General features: G+C 39.2%; 1 protein-coding gene across 7 annotated transcripts in view; it reads left to right on the top strand.

The window, feature by feature from the left end:
- The first annotated feature begins 1897 nt into the window (after nt 1-1897).
- The window catches only part of LOC121884441 (caskin-2-like), an 81556-nt gene continuing 59730 nt past the window's right edge, over nt 1898-23723 (top strand). For 6 of the 7 annotated variants that reach the window (XM_042393254.1, XM_042393252.1, XM_042393251.1 and 3 more), the window contains exons 1-2: nt 1898-2213; nt 7393-7828. In XM_042393254.1, coding sequence (XP_042249188.1) covers nt 7735-7828 — 94 coding nt within the window. In that variant the 5' untranslated portion in view covers nt 1898-2213; nt 7393-7734. The remainder of the gene's footprint in view (nt 2214-7392; nt 7829-23723) is intronic. The other variant, XM_042393255.1, reaches the window with a different exon arrangement.

Here is a 23723-nt window from a genome sequence, read left to right as displayed (position 1 = left end):
TTATTTAATATTTACTGATGTTAACAGTTTTTATTTGAGTTGTTTTTCACATAATACATGATAGCCCACAATAAGGCATTTCAGTGAATAATCTCACCAGAGCAACAACAACCAATCAAAGTAAAGACTCAAATAATGTGGAAGAAAAATAAATATAAACATTAAATAATGATCAGATTTATTTGGCCAACAGACAGAAACAGTTCACAAAGCAAACTGTAAAAGTAAGATATGAAGCCAATAATATATATTTATAAACAAGAAATAACAATAAAAATAATAACTTGTGTGGAGATTTGTTCATCCAGAAGGGAACTTTTACATTTCTGTGTTTTAAAGCTGGTGACTGGATGATAGACGGACTGTTTCAGTGTCAGTGCAGCAAACTCACCGACTAAAACTGAAAACTCTCATAGGAACCTTATTAACAACCATCAACTACCTGCCTGTAACTGTTTGAAGTGACCTCAGTGATTCTCCAAAAATCTTAAATAAAGGTTGAAAGAAAGAAAAATCTCAGCAGTTCAAGTTTGGAATAAGTTTTTAAAGAAACTAATTTACACGCCAAATCAAAACTATTTCCTACAAATCATAACGTTTGTTAAAAGTTGAGATTGAATGTAGGGCTGCAGCTAATGATTATAGTCATTATTGGATAATTATCTCTTGATCATTCGTTTTGTCTCAAAAAAATGGCCGTTATAAAGTCTGAGAGCTCGTGATGACGTCTTCAGACATTTTGTTTTGTTTCCTCGATCGACAAAAATCCAAAAAAAATTCAGTTTACTATCAAATCTTCACAGTTGCAACCAGCAAATATTTAACAAGTTGAAGATTTGACACAATGGATAATATAACAAGCTTTTAAAATACAACACATTGTTAAAGATGAAACCAGTGGTTTCCAACCTTTTTGTCTTTTGACGTCTTACAAAAAGCCGTGTGTAGTCGGGGTCACATTTCACATGTCTATGAGTTGTTAACAGCTCCACCAAATAGTGATTTTTCCCTCTAAACTTCTCACATGCTTTCATTTCAATAAATGTTCAAATGATCCAATATTTCAGCAAAAATCAAAGATTAGAGAAAAAGTCCAAAAACTGAAAACAGATTTGTGTATCAGAACTTTGTTTTTTCTTCTTTCCTCTCCCATTAATCATCTCACCACCCCTCAGATTTATCTGCTGACCCTTTGGAGGGGCCCGACCCCTAGGTTGGGAACCACTGGACTAAACTAGCTAACTGTATATAAAGTAGTGTAAACTAGCTCCACCTCCAGCAGCTACAACAGTAACATGCTGCTCTAACACTGATGCTTCACTATTAATAATCTAATGATGTCATATATAATAATATATCAGTCAGAGGGACCAAACCACTACTTTTACTGCAATACTTTAACTACATCAAGCTCATAATACTTATGTACTTTTACTGCAATACTTTAACTACATCAAGCTCATAATACTTATGTACTTTTACTGCAATACTTTAACTACATCAAGCTCATAATACTTATGTATTTTTACTGCAATACTTTAACTACATCAAGCTCATAATACTTATGTACTTTTACTGCAATACTTTAACTACATCAAGCTCATAATACTTATGTACTTTTACTGCAATACTTTAACTACATCAAGCTCATAATACTTATGTACTTTTACTGCAATACTTTAACTACATCAAGCTCATAATACTTATGTACTTTTACTGCAATACTTTAACTACATCAAGCTCATAATACTTATGTACTTTTACTGCAGTAAAGGTTCTGAGTACTTCTGACCCCTGTTGTAAGATTTTGTCGATATTAGTTGATAAACTTTCATTTGAAAGTTTGAGCCGGATGTTGCGTGTGGTGTTGCGGGTAACTTGACACCTGTCCCGCATCCTGCAGCCCGCAGCGGGGAGAATGAGGCATTCACGGCGCGGAGGGAAACGCAGCAGCAGCAGCAGCGGCGGCGGCGGCGGCGGCGGCTGACCGACTGCGACACCAAAGTTCCTAAAATACATAAAGTTTTAATGGAAGTTCTGCGCGGAGGTGAAACCAGACTGTTCTGCTGTCGGAGAGTAAAACTCATGGAATAGGAAACCCGATTTTTATGGAATATTAACACAAGGAATACTTTCCCAGCTCTTCCTGTAAACTGCCACCGTGGTCCGCTGGAAACAGGGTGAAAAGTTTCTGACGTATTTGAGTAAAAAAGGTGAGTCTTATATGGATTTAACCCTCTAACAGGTATATATTCAGTAAAAAGGTTTTTACAGGTGTGTAAACAAACTTGGGTACAAAGGTCAGCGGCGGTGTGAAGCCATCTCCCGGCTGTTTACATACCGACTGCAGCCCGTTGTTTCTCCGGTGTTACACCGTGTTTGGTGACCTGCAGTGTTGGAAGAAGAACTCACATCATTCACTTAAAGTCCTCCTCCACTCAAAATGATATGTTTTCTTCTTCCTCTTCCTTCAGTAGGATGTTGTTCTCTTCTCCAGGGTTCCCACGGTCATGTAAAAACCTGGAATGGTCATAGAAATTATATTATGGGTCCTTGAAAAGTCATGGAACAGTTTTGAAATGTTATCTGTGAAAGTGTGTGGAGACCCTGTTTGTTTTCACATCATCTGCTGAAGCTCACTGACAGTTTATAGTTTGAAGCCAGACATGATAAGATGTTTATTGTCCCTCCTGTGAAATTCTTTGGCTGAGATGCTCCATTACAGACGCAGTAAATACGTTTATATAAAGCATATAAATATAAAAACAGAATATAAAAAGCAATAAATGTGTGATGTGGAAACCTGAAGCCTCCAGAGCACAAACACTGAGACTTTACAGTGAAGGAGGAGACATCTTGTGTCCAGCAGGAAAACTTCAGAAATGAAAATATATTTACATATTTATAGATTCTTTAATGAGGGAGAAGAACCAAACATATCAGACACACATTATTGTTCCAAGAAGATTACACCAAAATGTAAAAATACTTCATTTGAAATCCTACTTAAGTAAGAGTATAGAAGTACTACCAACTAAATTTACTTAAAGTACTAAAGTAAAGTATTAATTTTGCAGGAAATGGGTCTGTGACTCATATATGAAATAAATCAATGCAGAAGCAGCGTGTTATTGTCGTATCTTGTAAGAAATGATCTCATAGTTACAAGATAGTTTGCAGCGGCTGCACAGCTGAAGTTCCTCATCAGGAAACATCAGAATACAGTGAAACACCTCAGAAATCCTGAAGCTTCTTATAATAAAACTAAAGTCTTCAGTTCAGCGTGTTTTGACAGCATCAAGCAGCTCTTTCATTCAGTAAAAAGTCAAGTTAGAATAGGAAGAATGACTCCCACAGATTCAGGAAAAATGAGAAATCAGACTGTATGTATGTGTTTAATGTGGTCGGGGAACGTGGGAATATTAATATAGAAGCTTGTCTGATGGAGTCTGGCACAGAATGAAGTTTTGATTTATTTAAACTTTTGGTTGAGCCTTTAATTATATAGTGTCACCGCACCAAAAACAGCTTCACAGGCAAGGAGTAGGTCTCAGTATTTGCAAAAACAATAATATATTATTCATCTTGCACCAGTTTAACTTTTCTTTTTTAGTTTGTGAGCAGTAAAATAATTTATTCACTTCCATTTTGGATCAGTTCGCTGAGACTCGGAGTCTCTGCAGTAGTGTCAAAGTGAAATTTCTGTGCGTCGTTCCTCTTGTCATGGATGCAGTGAGAATACAAAACGCCTGAGAGAGAGGTGGAAGAAAAAAATGGGGACATGATCGGTGTTAATGGGACTGACAGCTCTGCTGACGCCCAGCGCTCCTCTGTGGCTGCCTGGTTATGTAATGAAACAAGTTGTGACCATGAAAACAGAGCAGTGCTTCAGAGTGCAGAACATTCCCCAAAACACTCTTTCTGTTTATGTAGCAACACTGTTTTAAAGGCCTGTAGAGGGCTGGATGTGCTGCAGCAGCGGTCATGTTTTCATGCAGAGATCAGGACTGTCAACAGTAATGTCAGTTAGCTACAAGAAAGTAGGTCTGACTAACTCTGCCAACTTCTTCCTCCTATATCTGAGAGAGCTGTGCCTGGCCACTGGGCTGGAAGACTTTAAGTAGCCTGGTCTGCAGCTGAGAGGAAGTCAATGCATGGCCAAAGCAAGCCTATAATCTATCATGAAGCCCCGAGGGGAGCTGCAGAGCAGAGCTGGTCAACCGAGTGGCATGCAGGACTGTCAGGTGACCACTTCCTGCCTTTCTGTGGCTTAAAATGTGAAAGAACTGAGTGGAGTTTGGTGCAAAGCCCCTGCACAGCACATGTGTGACTTCTCATGCTGCAGTAAAGTCACATCAGTGTTTACTCAGCACGGTCGAACCCACCAGTTAGATTCTTCATGAGCGCTTTGTGTTTGAAGGAGCTGCTGAGCTGTAATCAAAGCGACCAATCAGCTCTCAGGAGGTTTGTGTGGTCACACAAGTCCTGATCTACCTGGAGCAGGTGTGTGACGTCTCACGCGGAAGACCAGAAACCAACGTGACTAAATCTGGATACAGGGTGATGATTCCTAATGGAGGATTTTAACAGATATTGATCGACTATTTTCTGATCGTGTGTGAACGTTACTGATCATTTTGACTTCTATTGGACTGTTTAAAATCACTTTTTTTTACTCCAAACCAGAAAGAACTTGATGAATAAATACGTTGAGTTGAAATGATTCGTCAATTAAATGATTAGAAAATAATCAGCAGTTTTTTCTGATAACCAATTGATCATTTTAAGCCATTTTTGAAAAGAAAAAAGTCAAACTTTTCATACTTTTATCCTCTCTAATGTGATCATTTTCTGCTTTCCTCAGTTTTATCTTTAAATTGAATATCTTTCAGCTTTAAACATTTGATGATGTAATGTTTCACTATTTTCTGACATTTTATTGACAAAACAATGAATAGTTTAATTGTGCAAATAGCCTGCAGATTAAGGCCGTATTCAGACCAAATCAGGCGGTGGGGTGTTCAGCTGCAGGGTCAAGCGGAGGTGTGCTGGGGGGGTGTGGGCGTGTTTATTTGTGCTCTACAACGTAACCCTGTGAAACAATCACAAAATAACATTTTATTGATCTGATTCACCGGCTTTCTCGTTACCAGCGCTCCCTCTCTTCATTCACTCTCTAGCTCGCTCAACCACAGCTGCGCTCTCTCGCTCTCTTTTTCTGTGTTCTTTTTTACAATGAATCGAGAAGCCGACAGCAAAGTCTAACTTTATTTAACTTTATTTAGTTATCATATGAAGATAAATGTCCTCCCCTCATCCTAGTAACGTCTTTGTCCTCCCCCATGGCAGAGTTTACTACTCTGATCAGTTTGATCTCCAGGCTGATCAGCGGCCAAAACAGCCGCAGCCGAAATGCACTACCCCCATTTGAATGAATGGGAGGACTGGCGTTTTCGCCGCACCGCCTGATTTGGTCTGAATCCATAGTGAAAACAGCAAATAACTGATGATTTTGAAGTACTTGATGCAGCAACATTTGTTGTAACGTTTTCTTTTGTCTCCCTACAAACTGTAAAAATGTGACATAAAAGTAGTGAATTGAATTTGAAGCTTTACATGAGGGGAGAGTTCATCCATCAGCGTCAGGTGTGAAGCAGGTTTCATACACAAAAGCTCTGAAATGTTCTTTAAATAATTCATGAACTCTGTCAGTCTCTCCTCCATTTCTCTTATTAGCTTCAAATATGGATGTAATGCAGCTTTTCTTTCAAATCTGATTAACGATTAATACATATTTAATAATAATGATTATATAAAAATAATAATGCAGCCCAGAGTACTTTACATAAAATTCCAAAAAAATGAAAAACAAACACAAAAATACAAAAACATTATGTTAAAAGTTGCATTCAGGATTTATGATGGATGATTTACAATAACCCAGGACTGCAACTAATGATCATTTTCATTATTGATTAATCTTTGAATTGTTTTCTCAATTAATCGATTAGTTGTTTAAAAATAGCTGCAGATTAGTTTTCTGTCAGTGGACTAATCATCAGCTTCTTCTTCTGTTTTATTATCATTGTGTTAACATGTATGAAAGCTGCATTATAAATAAAGTTGGACTGAAAACTGTTTCTTACTTCTTATACAACAAAAATTGATGACAGATATCACCTGAATCTTTGAGTTTTATCGCTTTAGTATTATTATTATTATTATTTATATGTGGAGTTCTGTATAGATGTTGGAAGCTGAACCTCATTAGATTTGAGAAGGAATGTGAAAGGATTCGATTAGTGGATTCAACACGAGGTTTGAGTTTGATAAAATGTGATTGAATCTCTGTTTGTTTTCAGCATCATGTCCGTCCTGTTATTATTTAAAGGGGACAGATGCTGCTTTTCCTGCTTTTCTGTTATTTATATCCTGTTCTGATGTCGGATGTTAAACATGATCAAAGATCCAAAACTTGAAGTCATCGTTATCTCTTGTTGACGAGCTGATGTTGGCTCGTCTTACATGCTCATTAACGGCCGTTTGTTCTGTAGCCTTGGTTGCTAAGGTGGTTGCTAAGGTGTTTCCATGTGTTGTTCAGCTCCAACATGTACGGATGGATTTGAGAAGTTGACATTTGGAGTAAAGAAGGAGAAAAAAGAAGTGAAATCCTGCTACTATAGTTTGTTTACATAGCCTCTGGAGCCGGAGGAAGCTTCCTGAAGCTGACCAATCAGAGCAGAGTGGGCTCATCAGGAGGCGGGCCTTAAAGAGACAGGAGCTAAAACAGCCTGTTTCAGACAGAGGCTGAACTGAGGGGCTGCATAAAGAACCTGTAGAAGATAAATAAGGAGTTTATAAAGGACCAGTGTGTAGGATTCGTGTGTAGAACTTACGGGGGCCGTGAAAGTTGCGAAAAACATGAAAAGTCCTCTCTATAGCCAGTGTTTGGTTTGTTCGTTCTGGGCTACTGTAGAAACATGGCGGTCCAACATGGCGGTCTCCCTCTGTAGATATAAAGGCTCATTCTAAGGTAACGAAAACAACAATTCTGATTTTCAGGTGATTATACACTAATTAAAACATACTTATGAATATTAAATTCCATTTCTGCCAATAGATGCCCCTAAATCCTACACACTGGTCCTTTAACTATAAATCATGCAAATATATTCCAGTAGAGCCCCAGAATATAAATATAGAGCTGGCAATGTGCAGAATATCTGTCCTTTAATTAGAAGTTCTTTGAAACATGTCAGACTCTTGTATCTCTCTTTGTGGAGAGAAGACAAAGTCGGTTTGTTCTTCATCTCCGACACCTTTGCTTCAGGCGGCAGACAGGAGAGCTGCTGTGTTTTCTGATGTGTTTTTCTCGTTTCTTTTCCCTCTCAGGCTCAGCGGGGGTTGACTACATTTCCTCATCCTCCTCATCCTCCTCATCCTCCTTGTCCTCCGGTCACATCAGCAGCTCCACCATCCTGCTGCTGCCCCTGGAAATAACAGACTGAGAAGCAGAGACGTCTGGGCGGGAAATTAATCAGCAGAGCAGTTTTCCGTCTCTCGGATCCCAGAGGAAATAGCAAAGGAGGGTTTTTGTTTCTTGTCAGCTGAGCGTCAGAGACAGGAAGTGTCACCTGAGGCAGGTGCATGTCTCCGGCGCTCAGCAGCATGCGGCTCTGAGGAGGCGGCGGCGGGAATTTTAAATAAAGCTGGTTGAAACAGGAGGAAGGGATTATGGGGAAGGAGCAGGATCTCCTGCAGGCAGTGAAGAGTGGTGACCTGCTGTCCACTCAGAAGCTGCTGTCCAAACTCAAGAGCAACAGAAACAGTGAGTACACCTGTTCATTTACCTGCCTGCTGCTAGTCGCGGTTCAGCCGCTCACTGCTGCTGATGTTTAAAGTCACATGTGCAGGATGTAGGAAGTGACGAGTGGTCAGAAGTCCTGAGATGTCCTGACTTGTAGTCTGTAATTCAAGTCAAGCTCCAACAACGCTGCATCCTACATTTCCCACAATGCAACTGTCTTTCATTAGAGCCTCCCTGCTGGTAAACAGTTCCACACCTCCAGCTTGTAGTGCAGACTTTAGACCAGAGGTGCTCAAATACAAGTCTTACATTTCCACCACATCACAGGTCCAGTAAGGATGCATTCAATAATATTTCAGTATAGAAACTACAGAGCTCTGTATTAATGGGAGACGTTACACCTTCGTTCTGTAACTGAGTCCCTAAACTTGAAGTAGAGGGTTTGATGGCAGGTGGAGACACTGTAAGTGTTCATTGTTAGTTCTTCCCTGTATTCATAGTTCAAAATGATTGATTGTATAAATATTCTGCTGGTGTCTTGATGTGACGACATCAGCTGGTTCAGTTTTCTGGTTCTTCATTATGGACGCTGTTTCATTGCAAATCACAAACTGTTGGTCTCATACTTCCCTCGAGCAAACTGAACGTGTATTTTTCAGTCCACTCATCCTTAAATTCACAGTTTTAGCTGTTTTTTGTATCAGATAGTTTTAAACAAGACATTTTATTTTTCTCTCTGACATCTGACAACATACTGCAGCGATTAGCGAGCAGCTGAATGATGACGGCTGTAGTGATGTGAACGTCTGATTAGATGTTATTGGTCACTGTAGCTGCTCTCTGATCAATTATTCAGACTTATTTATTTAAAACCACCTCTGTCACATTATGGTTGTTTTCTGCTGCTCATCCTGAACTGTTTCTGATAAGTTGCTGTCCTCAAGAATCTGTGAATATGTTTGCATCATCTTCCTCTTTTAATTGGTGTTATTTAATAATTAATGATGATTATAATTAACATAAGAAATAGAATAATGTAAACATTTAACTTTGTGCTGTATCTACCTAACAGAACAATACACGTTAGCTTATATAATAATGTAAATAAAAATAAAAGCTGTGACTACTTTCGCTTATTACTATTATTTGGGCCCCTGACTGTTGTTTTAAGACACACTTTAAAAATTGTGAACCCGTCCTTCTGAGGTTTCCTGGACTCACTGCTTGTGAAGCGGAGTCCTGCTCGCGGCCTCTCTTGTTTTTCTTCTTTTCACTCTTTGGGAACATTTCTGTGAATGAAACTCGCCCACAAACAGAGCAGAACAGGTCTCCTTATATGGACATTTTATGGGCATCGATGGTGTTAATGATAAAATCTCAGGAACATTCTCCTCCTCGTGAGCAGGTGACATTCATCAGGCTGAAACCAGAGATTTACAAAGACTTTGTGATGTTCAGCGAGTTTTTTGGAACACAGAGAAAAGTCAGAGAGGTTCAGGAGATCTGATGTTTGACCCAGGTCTTCTCTGCTTTCCGCTCTTCCTCTTCCTTCTCTCTGTGACTAATGTCGTGGCCTCTCCGTCTCTGCTCAGCCTGACACTTGTTTTTGTTTGCTGTCAGAGTGAGCAAGAAAAGGGGGCCACTGAGGGCCCCTGGGGGCCAGCAGGAGGTCAGGCTCTATCAGGCAGATAACCTCTCACCTGTCACAGGACCGCCCGGCGTCATCAGTGACCTCTGACCGTTGGAGGCCAGATGAAGGAGTGGACGGGTTCAGCAATCTCTGACCTGTTTACCAAACATGGGTCACATGTTGAGGCTGTGATGTCACAATGATGCGACAGACATGAAGATAAAATAAAAGACAAAATAGGAAACAGACTTCTATATACTTTAAATTTACTTTGTGTAGATTTTCATTTTCCAGAGAACAGGCCTTGAGGGACATCAGAGCTTTAATGATTAGTCAATTAATTGATTAATCAATAGGGAAAAAATTAATCAGCAACTATTTTGACAGTCAATTAATCAATTAAGTCATTTTTTCATGCAAAACAACTAAACATTCTTTGGTTTCAGCTCCTTAAATAGGAGGATTTGCTGCTTTTCTTTGTAATACAAATACTGTTTGGTTTTGGGAAGTTCGCCAGACGTTTCCTGAAACGTCCGTCGTTTGGCAATTCAAATTAAAATCAGTTGACTAGGTGTGCTGTCCTAATTCCATTCTTTATTCAATTTTAACACTTAAAGGATTCAGCACCCGGCTTTTTTGATTGTGATTTGATCGTGTTGTATTATATAAGCATGATAAAAGACTAATCAGTTTTCTAATCGGTGGTCTAATAGCTGCAGTAGCAGCAGTGTTAAACAGACTTGGCAGCAAATCAGGTAGTTGGTGAAATGGCGACACTTTTTATTGCTGATTTAAGCCGAAACTTGGAACATAACCTGCTCTGGACCAGGTTAAGCTTGAAGCATAAGTCACCATGGTGATCTAGCCAGATTAATAGAGAGACACCTTTGTGACATTGAAAACCCTGCAGGCTCAACATACCTCGCTAACTCACATATCTCGCCTCAGTACATCCTTCTGGTGTTAATGTAACCAGGTTAAATCATATCTAGATACAATCTGGATATGTTTTAATTCAAGGTGTAAAGGTACTAAGAGTTTCCTTTCATGGTGGCGCGAGAGGACAAGTCAGAGGATCACCAAACTAGCCTTTTGACTACCTTGAACAACAAAACATTGGCTGATGTGAGGCATCCATGTTTGTTTGGGTTTTCAAGCACTTCCACATTATTTACAGCCAAGTCGGACATACTGGTGCTTTCGGTTTCAGTTTTCTAATCATACATTAGTCTCAAACGGCTTGTGAGTCCACTGGACGATCAGTCTTTATTTCAAAACCAGGATGAGACTCTAACCTGCGACACTAGAGTTCATGTGAAGACGCTCATGGTGACTCTGACATGTCATGAACACGTCTCTGTACTGCTCAGCGTGTCAGAGCTGAGCCTCTGTGCTGTCAGGCTGCAGAGGTTCATATGTAGATGTTGGTGGAGGCCTCCTCGGCCAGCTGACAGGCCCCCTTTTTGCTCCCCAAGGGACTTCCTGCAGACTGTCATGTTACTCCCACCCATTGTTCCTCACCTCAACACACCCAATCCATCAGCTCATATGTTACATGAGAGCAAGTGACCATTGTTACTGCCGACACCAGCCTGTTCACCGGTTTCTACACCAGGGACGCAAATAAACGTCTCTCCTGCTTTGTGAATAAATACCATTTCATATACAGTTTAACTTAATTTCTTATGTTTAGGCTTAGAGTTGATCCAGTGTAAATGCCTGTGAGGATTCTCAGTCATAATATGTCCAGAAGGGTTGAGTAAAGTGCAAAAAACTGAAAATCTTAACTCAACTAAAACAAGCTTTTCGTGCATCAAGAGCTGCAACTAATGATTATTCTCATTCTTGATTGATTTGAAGATTATTTTCGGATTTAATCGTTTTAGAGCTGCAACAATTGGTTAACTGAAAGAAGATGAATTGTTAATTGAACCATTTTGAGTCATTTTTTCAAAGACAATTGCTAGAATTTTCTGGTTGCTTGAGTCTTCTGTGGCAGTAAACCGAAGATCTTTGGGTTTTGGACAAAACAAGATGGACATCATCTTGGGCTTTTGGAAACACTGACCCACATTTTTTTTTTACCATTTTCTGACATTTTATGTACCAAAAAACGAATTGATTAATCGAGAAAATGATCGACAAATTAATTGATAGTGAAAATAATCCTTAGTTGTAACCTTAAATCATTTTGTCTATAAAATGACGGAAAACTGTTCTAGTTCATGAAGATGTTTTCAAATATCTGTTTTTTTCTGATCAACAGTCCAAAATCCAAAGGTATTCTATCATGTATAACACATTAAAGCTTCAAATCATCAAATTTGAGGAGCTGCAACTAACAAATGTTTGGGCTTTTTTGTTTAAAAATGACTGTTGATTAATTGACTAATCTTTGCAGATCTAGATTGATTAAGATGACAAGTTATTGAGACTAGCTTGCTGTTGGCACAATTTAAATTTTTACTTTATCTTCTGATAATTTGTTTCTAAGTCCAAGTCATTTTTCAAGCAAATGACTTTCGTTTTTTGAGTGTTTGTCGGACAAAACAAGACATTGGATGATGTCACTTTGTGCTCTAGGAGTCATTTTTAATCTGATGTTTTATAGTCCAAATGATTGATCCATTAATCAAGAAAATTGCAGCTGGAGATGAAACACTGACGGCCTCATTGCTGATTTTCAGATGTTGCTGGTAATTTTTTTTTTTGGGACATGTGTGACCCAAACTCCTGACATCTGGTGTTTCAGTATCTGCCCGACTGCTATCACCTAAATCACAAGGAGCTCCCAGCTGGTGCCCGGCCAGGATTAACAGGAATTACAGTGTTGGGGAGGGAAGGGGAGGGAGTCCAGCTCTGTTTATCAGATGCACTGGAATCTGGTTCTCATACAGTCAACGCACTGTGACTGTGACGCTCTATTAGATTACAATTGAACTGACTAATCTCATAACCTCAATTTCCTTTGAAGAACCTCTGAGGCTGTGTTCAGGATAGTTTTCAGTCGCCTTGTCAGCGAGTCTGTTTGTACTGTGGAAGATGCTGAAGAAGAACAAAACACATCTGTCACTGGAAAACGAGTTAAACTCTCTGCAGCAAACAGAAAAACACATGAAAGCTGAATCATTCTGCTGCATTTCTTTTTCTTTCTAACATGTCTAAAACATTTTGAAATGCAAAAACGTTGACCCTAAGAGAAACAAACTAAACACTTTTAGCAGCCAGCCTCCCTCCAAAATATGACATATTTATAGTTAGTTTGGTTTAGTTTATCAGATTTTGAAACATATTTAATCCTGCATTAACTCATTTTTTGTCAACTAGTTGTCAGCAGAAACAAGTTGTGAACACAAAGTGAAGTTACTATGTTGAACTAGTTAGCAAACAGTTGTTAATATTATCATCACACTGATAATGTCAATAACTACATGTGGGGTTCCTCAGGGTTCTAGTCTTGATCCTTCATAGTTTCAATCTGGTTAAAATGATGTTTTTTGTCCACTTATTTTCAGCAGAAAAGTAAACACAACTTCTGTCATATTATCACCTTATAAAGTACTTGTACCTCACTTGTTAGCAATCAGTTGTTTATTTCCACATCCAGCAGTTACAGAGCAACATTATCATTCATGTGGAGTCGTGTTTCTGTCCACCTGGTGAATGTAAGTCCAATATTCTCTCTCTTTTAGCTCTGTTTTTACTCTCTACCAACTCCTGAGGGAAATATCTGGCTCTTTAGCTGCTAAATGCTCCACTATTTTCACCAGCTAGTCTACAGCTAACTGTGTCTGTTTGCCGTTTGGTGCTGAGCAGGTAGTGTACAGTGACTTTTTACAGCTTTTTCTCTGATAACGACGCTATGAGACGCTGAGATTGAACCAAAACAGTAAAGTCGCAGCCGGACAGATAAACAGATAAAGCTCTGTAAAGCCAAGAGGAGCTGCAGAGTCACTGATAATTCTCAAACATTAATGAATAATTTTGAAATACCTTCTGAACTCTCTAGCTTTTTTAAAGATTGATTTTGTATTTATGATTTTTAGAGAAATGTATGCTTGGCTCTGAGACATGAGAGGCACCAACTGCTAATCCTGTCCTATTGCTAAATATGATATAATTTAAATAGCTTCATGAAAGCCAATTCCTTTCTGCTTTAGAAATACTCAAAAATTATAGATTAGCAGTTGATTATTTTCTCAATTAATTGATAAGTTGTTTAGTCTTTAAAATGTCAGAAAATGAAAAAAAAAAAAAGTCGATGACATACAAAATCCAAGATGGCGTCCTCAAATGTCTTGTTTTGTCCACAACACAAAGATATTCAGTTTACTGTCATAAAGGAGTAAAGAAACCAGGAAATATTCATGTGTATATTATTATGTTCATTTGAGAGGCTGGAACCAGCTGGACTTGATTGACTAATTGATCGATTAACTTATCACTGCAGTCCTACTTAAGAACTTATATCCTCATATAAAATCTCTTTTGAAGGACCAGAGAGTCTGGTGGGTTATTAGACATTTAAAAACAAAGAGCAGCAGAATGAAAGGGCCTATAACGTCCCCATCTGTCTCCTCTACAAAGTGTGCCACAGGAGGCGTTATTATCATTGACTCACTGGAGTGATGTTTACCGCTGAAGCTCATCAGTGTCTCATTATTGGAGCCTCATAAACCTGTCGTGTCTCTCTATGAAAAGCCGGCGGTTGAGAACTGAAACAAAACGGCAAGCGGCATGTCGGAGTCTCCTCTGAGAGGAGGGGGGGGGGGTGACGGCCCGACTGTCTCTCCTCACACCCCCTCAGACCGTTTCTGCCTCATGTTTTATTCATGAGTTTGGGTTCAAACTCAGCTCAGCCAATCATCCCCCACAAAGTCTCCCCTAACACGAGCACTGTCTGCAGCACTCCTGTTTTATTTTGGACTGTTTTCCTCTGCGGCTCATCTCAGATTCTCCTTTATGTTCACTTTTACCTCTTAACACTGGGCCCATATTTATCAAATGTCTCGGGATCTCTCTGAAACTGATCTTAGGACTCAAAACACTCCTACATCAGGGGCTGGTTTCACAAAGACTTTTACTCTGGTTTAGATGAAACTAACAGTGCTGGAAAGCAAATAAGTACATTTACTAAGTACATTTAGTACTCACTAAAGTATTTCCATGTGATGCTACTTTATACTTCAACTCCACTACATTTATTAAACAGCTTTATTTTACTTTAACTACATCAAGCTCATAATATTTATGTACTTTTACTTTTTAGTAGGATTTTTCATGCAGGACTTTTCTTGTAATGGAGTATTTTCACATTGCTGTATTGGTACTTTTACTGCAATATAGGATCTGAGTACTTCTTCCACTGCTGGAAACTAATACTCAGGTTTCAGACGGATGTCTAAATTCATCCATTGCTGTTGCTACTGTCAAGTTCTGAAATATCTTAAGTAGGACTACTTTGCCATGAATTCTGGGTAAATAAAGACCTTTTTTTCAAATTAAAAAACATGGCAACTGCATCACGTCGCCCATCTTCACTCACTCCAGCAGAAAATGTTTCTATTCAGGAAAAAAATCACAAGTTTCAAGGAAATTAGTCTGTGAAAATTCAGTAAGCAGTGTAACAAAACCAAAACCTTCCACTGGACCATGTCCTCAGTACTGAATATTTCCAACAGGTTTCCTCGCTCTCAAAAACGCTATTTTTATGTCATTCAGTGCCACCGGTCAGCAGGTGTTAAGTGTTATCATAGAAACATGGCTCTTCGCTATGAGTTTTGTGTGTTGTAACTATTTTGATAACTGAATAATCGTTGTAGTCGTTTTTTAAGCAAAACTGCCAAATATTGGCTTAGTGGGTTTTTCTCTATTTTCTGACATTTTACAGACAAAATGATCCATCAATTAAATGAGAAAATAACCGTTAGTTGCAGCATTAGTCATGAAGGTCAGTCTTGAAAATTATTCAGAGTTTGTTAAAATGATTTCTCTCTTCTTTGCAATAATATCTCAGTCTTACAGGTTAGGACCAAATGTGCATCACTCTGAGACTTTTCAGCCAGTCAGGACTGATTTCCTGCTCTGACACATTTAATAAATACAGAACCAGATTTGCAAACTTGTGATTTTCTCCAGAAACTCATTTATTGCAGCGTTTTTGTGCAAATCGCTCGCCGCCTGCTGTCAAACATCTTGGTTTTCCTGCTGACAAATGAGGAATAACTGAGTCACTTAACATGTATGTAACTGGGAAGAAATACTGAGATTCACACCCAGAAACAGGAAGTTTCCTGCACATAATATGCACTTTATTCTGAAGGCTGTTTGTTCAGTGTCGAAGAAGTCTCGTCACAAAACACCAAACTGCAGCCTGAGAGCATAATTAGGAAGGAAATTTCCACTCTCCTCCAGACGCGACAGATTTGAGGGAAAGTGTTAAAACTTTTCAGACAGTCCATGAAATTCTGCCTCTGTGTTTGAGCTGATGGTGTTTGCCTGTCAACTCTGCTGTTGGTGTGCTAAATGTTTAATTGCTCTACTCAACAGACAGGTCCCCTATAGCCTGTAAAGTAGGCTGGTCATACCTCTGAAAGGGAAACAAAGCTCTTATATATAGGCTATATGTTGGGACTGAGGGGCCCCTCAGGACCTCTGGCTGTCAGGAGGTCAGTCCTGACTCTGACGTGAAGGGAAACAGAAGAGGAAGCAAACCAACTGAGGCCTATCTATCTATCTATCTATCTATCTATCTATCTATCTATCTATCTTTTTAATTTCATGATAAACAGCTGGTGGTGTCAATTCTTCAGTCGGTGCCGTTAAACCGTTGCAGAAGAAGAGAACACAAAAAAAAGCTCAAAGCTCAAACGATGGAAACCATGATGGAAATATGACGTTTCTGTTAGTTTCATGTATTGATGTGAGGAAGGTTACAGTCTCCTCATCATCATCGCTCCACACAGATCTGATGTTATCAGCTCTTCAGTCACATGATTCATGTACGTCATCATTTATTCACTCAGTCTGTTTACATTTGATTTTTATCTACACAGCTGCTGTTACACCTCAGACAGGAAACTCTTTTTAAAGATATTTTGACTTTTTTTTTCAGATTTCTAGCGTCGCCACTCAGGTTTTTGAAAATGCACATAAAAACAGGTGGATGCAAAAACACTTACTGATATCGATTTTCTCTCATGGTTACGTGAACATGAGATTCAAGTCTGTTTCTATTTCCTGGAAAAACTCTTTGGTGATATTTAGGAAATAGAAACACATTCATGTGTAAGCTATATAGGCAAATAATATAGTTGAGTAAGCTGTCTTGGTTATTGGTACAAAAATTGTTGCCAGAATAAAAAAGGAACTAAAAACTAGACTGTATGCAAGTATAAGAGGGTCCAAGCAGCCCACATGATGTTGAACCTCAGGCTCACTGAAGCGGAGTAATCAGGGGGTTGAAGATGTGTTTGTTCCAGCATTGGACCAAGAGTCTGTGTCTGCACTCAAACTATTCTCAAACAGAAGAGTGCAGATCTCTGCCAGGTGTGTCTGGAGGCAGTTTTCTTTAACTTACATAGATAAGTGTAATGTTATTGTACCCGAGTGTCTTCCTGGGTTCACCTGACTGTATAAACTTAGTAAAGAAACAATAAACGGGACAAGAACTGAATCTCACTCAACTGTCCCTCCCAGCACCCTTACAGTCAAGATGGCGGTGAAGCTAACAAAAACAGGGATTTATTCATCATATCGTGCCTCACTGTAATGGATCATAACATATCAGGAATTAATCTGCAGATGCTCCGGTTCAAGATGAGACCAAACATTTCTATGAATGTCAGTTTTTGAGCCACAACAAAGGCCAAACTGTGGCTTGCAGCTGTTTTTAGTCTAGTCGATCGGACGGAAAGGCCTTCTGCTGCAGTTGTTGATCACTTGTGGCCTCTACTGGAGGAGTCAGCAGTCAGTGATGGTATTAAACAAGTCATAAAATAGATTTTTCAACAGTTGTGAATCACTGCAAACGTGAGAGGTCCTTGCACAAAACATATTGGGCTTGATGGATAGTAGTAATGTGAGATCAGCTGCGGACACACACACAGTTGAACACATGATCTCCTCCAGGCTTACGTTTGGCGGAGATATTAAATAATTTTGCACCTCATTCATGAATGATGAAGTGTCTCGTAGGGTTGGGTTTTGCTGGAAGGAAAGAGTTCACACAACATGTTGTCTGACCACGTCTGAAGACATAAGTGTTTACAGCTGTTCCAAACGGCCACACGTAGAGGCGGGGTGAAGAGCTCGCCATCATAGAGCGGGGAGACATGATAATCGTTTAAATACTTTTCAGACGGTCTCTCGTGGAAGATATTTATGATGTTGCACATGGTTGTAAACAGGAACAGTGTTGTGTAGAGAATGAACAACTAAAGATGAATCTGTGGATTATTTTCTTGATTAATTGATTGGTTGTTTCATCTATAAAATGACAAAGTGGTGAAAAATGTTAATCACTGTTTCCCAAAACCTCTTCAAAAGTATCAATCGATTATGAAAATAGTTGCTGATCAGTTTAATAGTTGGCAACTAATTGATTATTTGACCAATCATTGCAGCTCTACAACAGTCCCAAACCCAAAGACATTCAGTTTACTCTAATGTAAGAAAAGGAAAAAGCAGCAAATTCCCACGTTTGAGAGTCTGCTTTTTGAGAGCATGTTCTCTTTTGCATCTCATACAAGGTCATTTAAAAAAATATTCTTTTTCTTTGCCAAAACCATGTCCTTTAAAGCTCATATTTATCAATGAATATCTCCTCCCACTGACGGTTTCTCTTGCAGCTCCCAAACATCAGATAGTCGGGGTTAATGGTTAGTTAAAGTTAGGAAAGTTGATAAGATCCTTTTACACTCAGACCTATAAATAAGATAATAATCACTTGGGAGTTTTTGACCAGTTAGGAGTGATTTCCTGCTCTGAGATACTTGATAAATACAGACTCTGGTTTTGAGCTAAACGAATTAACCAGAGTTTTTTTTTCTGCCTTCTTTGGTCCAATCAGCCTCCAGGACGTCTGATGAACTGCTGATGAACCGACGGTCTCATGTTGATAGTTCGCTGTCCTCATATTTTTCACATAAACACCATCTACAATATAATTAGATTGCTCTCTTCCAAAATAAGCTGCCTGCAAGTGGAGTGTGCTCACAGCAGCGTAGTGGGCCTCGTCTCACTTTTTACAGAGGCTTTGAAATGAAACGTAGACGATAATGAATCTAGTTTGAGGCTATATATTGTGTAGTGGATCAGCAGAGTAATGGCTGCTGGAGGTTTTTCTTTATTTGGTGTGTTATGTAATGGATCTTCTGCACCGGGCGTTCTGTCGGTCGGTTTCCTCCTTTGTGAATTTCAAGCTGAAGGTTTTCTTTCTTTTCATCTCTGCAGCTGAGAGGTCACATGACTGAACTGTGAGGTCATAGGATGTGACTTTTTGCATTTAATAACACTGGATGCATCTTTTCAGCTGCCAGGTTAACAGTGAACACCTGTGATGACGTCTGTTTGAGGTTGCTGCTTTTCCACAACAGAGATATATATATATATATACTAGGGATGTGCAGAGGGCCCAGTATTTGTATCTGTATTTGTTGAGGCAGCAAAATTATTTGTATTTGTATTCGAATAAAAGTGGAAAGAGGCTTAAAAATCCTGTTTTTGTTTTTATTAGGCTTTTAATTTTAGAAAATTAAAGTGTTACAATAAGTGTTCATGAAGCGTGTGTCAGTAGTTCAGCTTTATCTCTGGGGAACACCCCCAACTCTGGGACTGATGTCCAAATTAGGAAATGTGCGTCATGTAGCAGGTGGATGTGACTCCCCTCACTGAGACCTGCTGATAGACGTCACAGCGGAGCAGAGGAGAGACACTGAGATAGTGATGTAAACAACCTGCATGTTGGTATTTAACATGTTTTTTTTTTTTCCTTCCCGAAAACAAATAATTTTTAAAATATTTGTATGAAACAAATATTCATATAAAACCCACTATTTGTGCTTTGCCGAATAACATATTTGTATTCGGGCACACCCCTAATATAAAACATATATATACATTCATATCTGACATATTTTACTATTTATATCCATCACATTTATTACATTTTCATCATTTAAAAATATATTAATTTCTTTTTAACTGTTTACATTTGTTCTGTCTTATTATTAACCTGTGTGCTGTATATAACGGTGTCATACACATACTGTTTGTGTAAACTCGTTAATTAAAGCAGCAGGAATGACTTTCAATCATCAAACTCCTGATTTCTGTCACTGTCATCAGAATAAATGCATCATTTCATACAAATCTCAAACACATGATGCTGTAAACGTGGAATTTCAGCAGGAAACGTAACACTGGTTCTGTCTTCGGCGGCTCCTGGTCGCTCGTTTGTCGTCACGCCGTTCAGAACGAAACACGAGGATTTGATGCAGATTTCTGGATGTCAGATAGATTTGAAGGAGCAGATGTTTGTGGTGTCTGTTTGTTGTTGGTTTGTTTGTCTCATTTAGTTTGTAGATTATAAACTTTATTTTATATGTTCAACATAGAACTGCTGCTGCAGGATCTGCTGGTTTACAAATGAGATGCCAGCGCAGTGATGGAGGCTTGTTTACTTCCACCTGTAACCTGGATTTGTCTTTCATTTCAAAGCAGAAATCCTTTAAATTAAAAAGTACAGATCATCATTCTTGCACAGATTTTCTGTTTGTATTCTACCAAGTAATACAAGTCCTACATAGAAAATAGAATGTCTTTAATATCTTTAATAAAACAAAAAATATGACTTCTTTCTTTCACTACGTCTTCCACATATTTCTGTTGTTGAACTGGTGTACTGAAGTATTTCTGTGCATATTCTCTCCAGAAACTGGATGCTGGAGTTGCGTGTTGATTGATTGATTGTTGATTATATAAGCGTAAAACTAGATCTTCTCTCCAGACTGTCTCGTATCTGACTTGATTTGTCTGACTGTGTATGAAGACGTTTTCCCACCGCTGAGCATGAGAGGAATTCACAGAATACTAATTTGGGTCAGAATTGTGGTAAGATGCTAAAAAACGTGTGTATTTTTACTCCGCAGCTACTGCAGGTCTGCTTATCCAAACACCTTCAAACTGAAAAGAGCTTTCAGGATCAGCGCAGAGGCCAACAGCACAGCGTGACGTCTGACTCACAGCTGTCAACTCTAAGCTTAAAATTTCAGTTATTTTCTTTTCCTCCCCCCCAAAAAAATCCCCAGAGTTGTGTCTGTGCCAGCTATTGTCCAAGCAGCAGCGAACGTTTGAATAGAGGTGGTGATGTCATGGCGTTGGTATGTGAACCCCGTAGCAATACCTTCGATCCCCTTTCTGGAGCTGGAATCTGACTCCGCTGAAATACAGAATGTTTCCTCAAGTTGTTTTTTCAGCAGACATAAAGAGAGAAAGGCGAGTGTGGCCTCACGGCTGTTGCAACACCGCCAGCAGACTCTCGCTGCTCTTTTCCCGGAGAGGCTTCAACACTACAAACACAATCTGAAAGCTAAAAAGAGAAGAAATGTGGAGCTGCAGAGAGAAGGAACTTCTCCCTGCTGCAGTTAATACGTCACCTTATCTCTGTTACTGTAAGTGGAGGCCCGGTCACATGCAGGAGGAGGAGGAGGAGGAGGAGGAGGGGTGGACTGTACAAAAAGATGGAGGTTCGTTTGTGAGGAAAAGTCCATTATGAGCAGAGGAACGGGTGTGGAGCTGAGCTCACATCCCCCTGAACAATGTGTGTGGAGCTTTGTGCCCTTTCTTATTTTAGGTTCAAATAGGAACAAGAAAACAGAAGACAAAACACTCCACCCTGAAACTCTTCAGAGGGAAAACAATACTTAAAGAGGTTTCACAGAATATAGATTGTTCTTTTGTTGAACGTGCTCGACAGAGAATTATCAGAGACTCTGCAGCTTTATAGTGAGTTTCAGCTCATTGTTTATCTGTCCAGCTGCAACTTTACTGTTCTGGTTCACTCTCAGTGTCTCATAGCGTCGTTTCAGAGAGAAAAAGCTGTAAAAAGCCGCTGTACACTACCTGCTCAGTTAGCTGTAGACTAGCTGGTGAACATAGTGAAGCATTTAGCCGCTAAAGAGTCAGATATTTCCCTCAGGAGTTGGTAGAGAGCAAAAACAGAACTAAAAGAGAGTGAATATTGGACTTACATTCACCAGGTGGACAGAAACACGACTCCACATGAATGATAATGTTGCTCCGTAACTGCTGGATGTGGAAATAAACAACTGTTTGCTAACGAGTTCAACCTATGTGCCGTATGTCAGAGTTGTGTTCACTACTTGTTTCTGATGGAAACTAAACATCAGTTAATGCAGTTTTTTTTTCCCATATGTGTGTCCATACTGTCCAATAAGTAATCGATGAATCTATTACTTATACTCTTCCCTAACTGTCGCCACCTACCCTACCTTTATAATCTACAAGATGAGTGTTCAGTACTAAAAAGATTAGTTTTTTGAGCTGTTAATGCATTATTCACACTATTTAAAAGTAAAAACTTGCATGTGTGAACTCCTGATTTCCTTCAGAATAACTCAAGGGTTTGTGTTATTTTTCACTCAGAGTCTAACGGTGCTGTCCTCTGGGACAACAAGTCTCTCATTAACAAGCTGGTGTCATAATACCTCACTAAACACACTCCAGCGGGACGGCCGGCTGCCACTACATCGCCAACTGTCCATTAGCTCCCATTAGTCTGTGCCCAACAGTCAGCCACATTCATGAGGACGTCCTCTCCTGTTCAGGCCTGAAGCGTCCAGCTCACCGTCTCCGCAGCAGAGTGTGAATGAGGCGGCTGTCGGCAGCCTCCAGCTGGATCAACACACCACAAACCAACTCTCTGCCTCCTCATTAGCCTCTGTTGACTCTGGCCTCTCAGCAAACAGCATCCAAAACACACTTCTACCCGTCGGTGTGTTCACAGTAATCAGATAGCTTCATGTATCAAATGCAAAATGTGTTCCGTATTTCTTTAATTTCACTGTATGTAAGGCGGAGGTTTAAGTCAAAACTTGTTCTCCTTCTTTGAGTCATAATTTTTAGATTCAGTGTGACTTCCTGGAGATATCATTATCTCCGATGTACATCACCAGTAAACGTCCATAAATATGCTTCAAAATCATACAAAAACGACGTTCCTCATAACAGAACCTGCAGAGAATCATCACATTTTAGTTTTCTTCAGTATCACAGTAATCCAGTGATAGTTGTCTGCAAACAGCTAACAGCTGACATTACCTTTAATGGAGCCAATTAGAGATTAATTAGTTGATTGTCAGAAAGTTAATCTGCAACTATTTTATCAAATAATCGTTAGTTATTTTTCCAGCAAAAATGCCCAAATTTTACTGCCAATTGTGATTATTTGATGCTTTTGTTTGTCAGATATGAAAATAAAGAGTATTTTTGGATTTTGGACTTTTGGTCGAGTAATACAACACTTGGGAAATTGTGACATCATTTTCACTTTTTTGTTTCTTTTTCTTATGACAGACTAAAGAATTAATTGAGAAAATACTTGTTAGTTGCAACTCTCGCACCAATTAACCAAGTTGTAAACAAATACAGGCTAAAAACAAAAAATGGGGCTCAAGTTGTGCTTCTACTTCCTGTTCACATCCCTCAAAGCATTATGGGAACTGTAGTTCCAAAACTGAGAGCATGATTAACCAACTCAAGCTAAGACAAGGAACAAAGAATAATAACAGTGTGACAAAATCCATTAATACAAACTTTTTTTTAATGTTTTTATGACATTATTAATCCTCAGAATCTTATATTCCTGAAACACTCTTGAAACTTGAGGACATACAGGCAGGAAACTTAATTATCGCTGTTTTAAATTGGACGGTAGATGGGTGGTGTTGGGGGCAGAATACTGAGTCCTTGTTGTATTTTTTGGATGAACTTGTAGATTTTAAACTCTGAATCACAGACTTTCGGCAGCTTCAGTTCAGAATTAGTTCTCAGCCGTCACAGACTCGTGTGTATATATGTTTTCCTGTCAGATATGAGCGATCACCTGGCTGTTGACCGGCTGTGAAACCCGTCAAACTCTCTGATTTATGGTCTCTTACTCAGCAGGATCTCCCTGTGTGAGCCGGGAAGCTCATTTTGCCGTCTTAAAAGGAAAAACCGGAGCTGAGTCTCCTGTGGAAGAAAAACCTGGAGAATGTGTTTGCT

Source organism: Thunnus maccoyii, chromosome 18 (assembly GCF_910596095.1).
Source record: "Thunnus maccoyii chromosome 18, fThuMac1.1, whole genome shotgun sequence".
Classification (NCBI taxonomy): Eukaryota; Metazoa; Chordata; class Actinopteri; order Scombriformes; family Scombridae; genus Thunnus; species Thunnus maccoyii.
The sequence above is the reverse complement of the archived record's forward strand: the minus strand, read 5'-3'. Positions and strand labels throughout refer to the sequence as shown.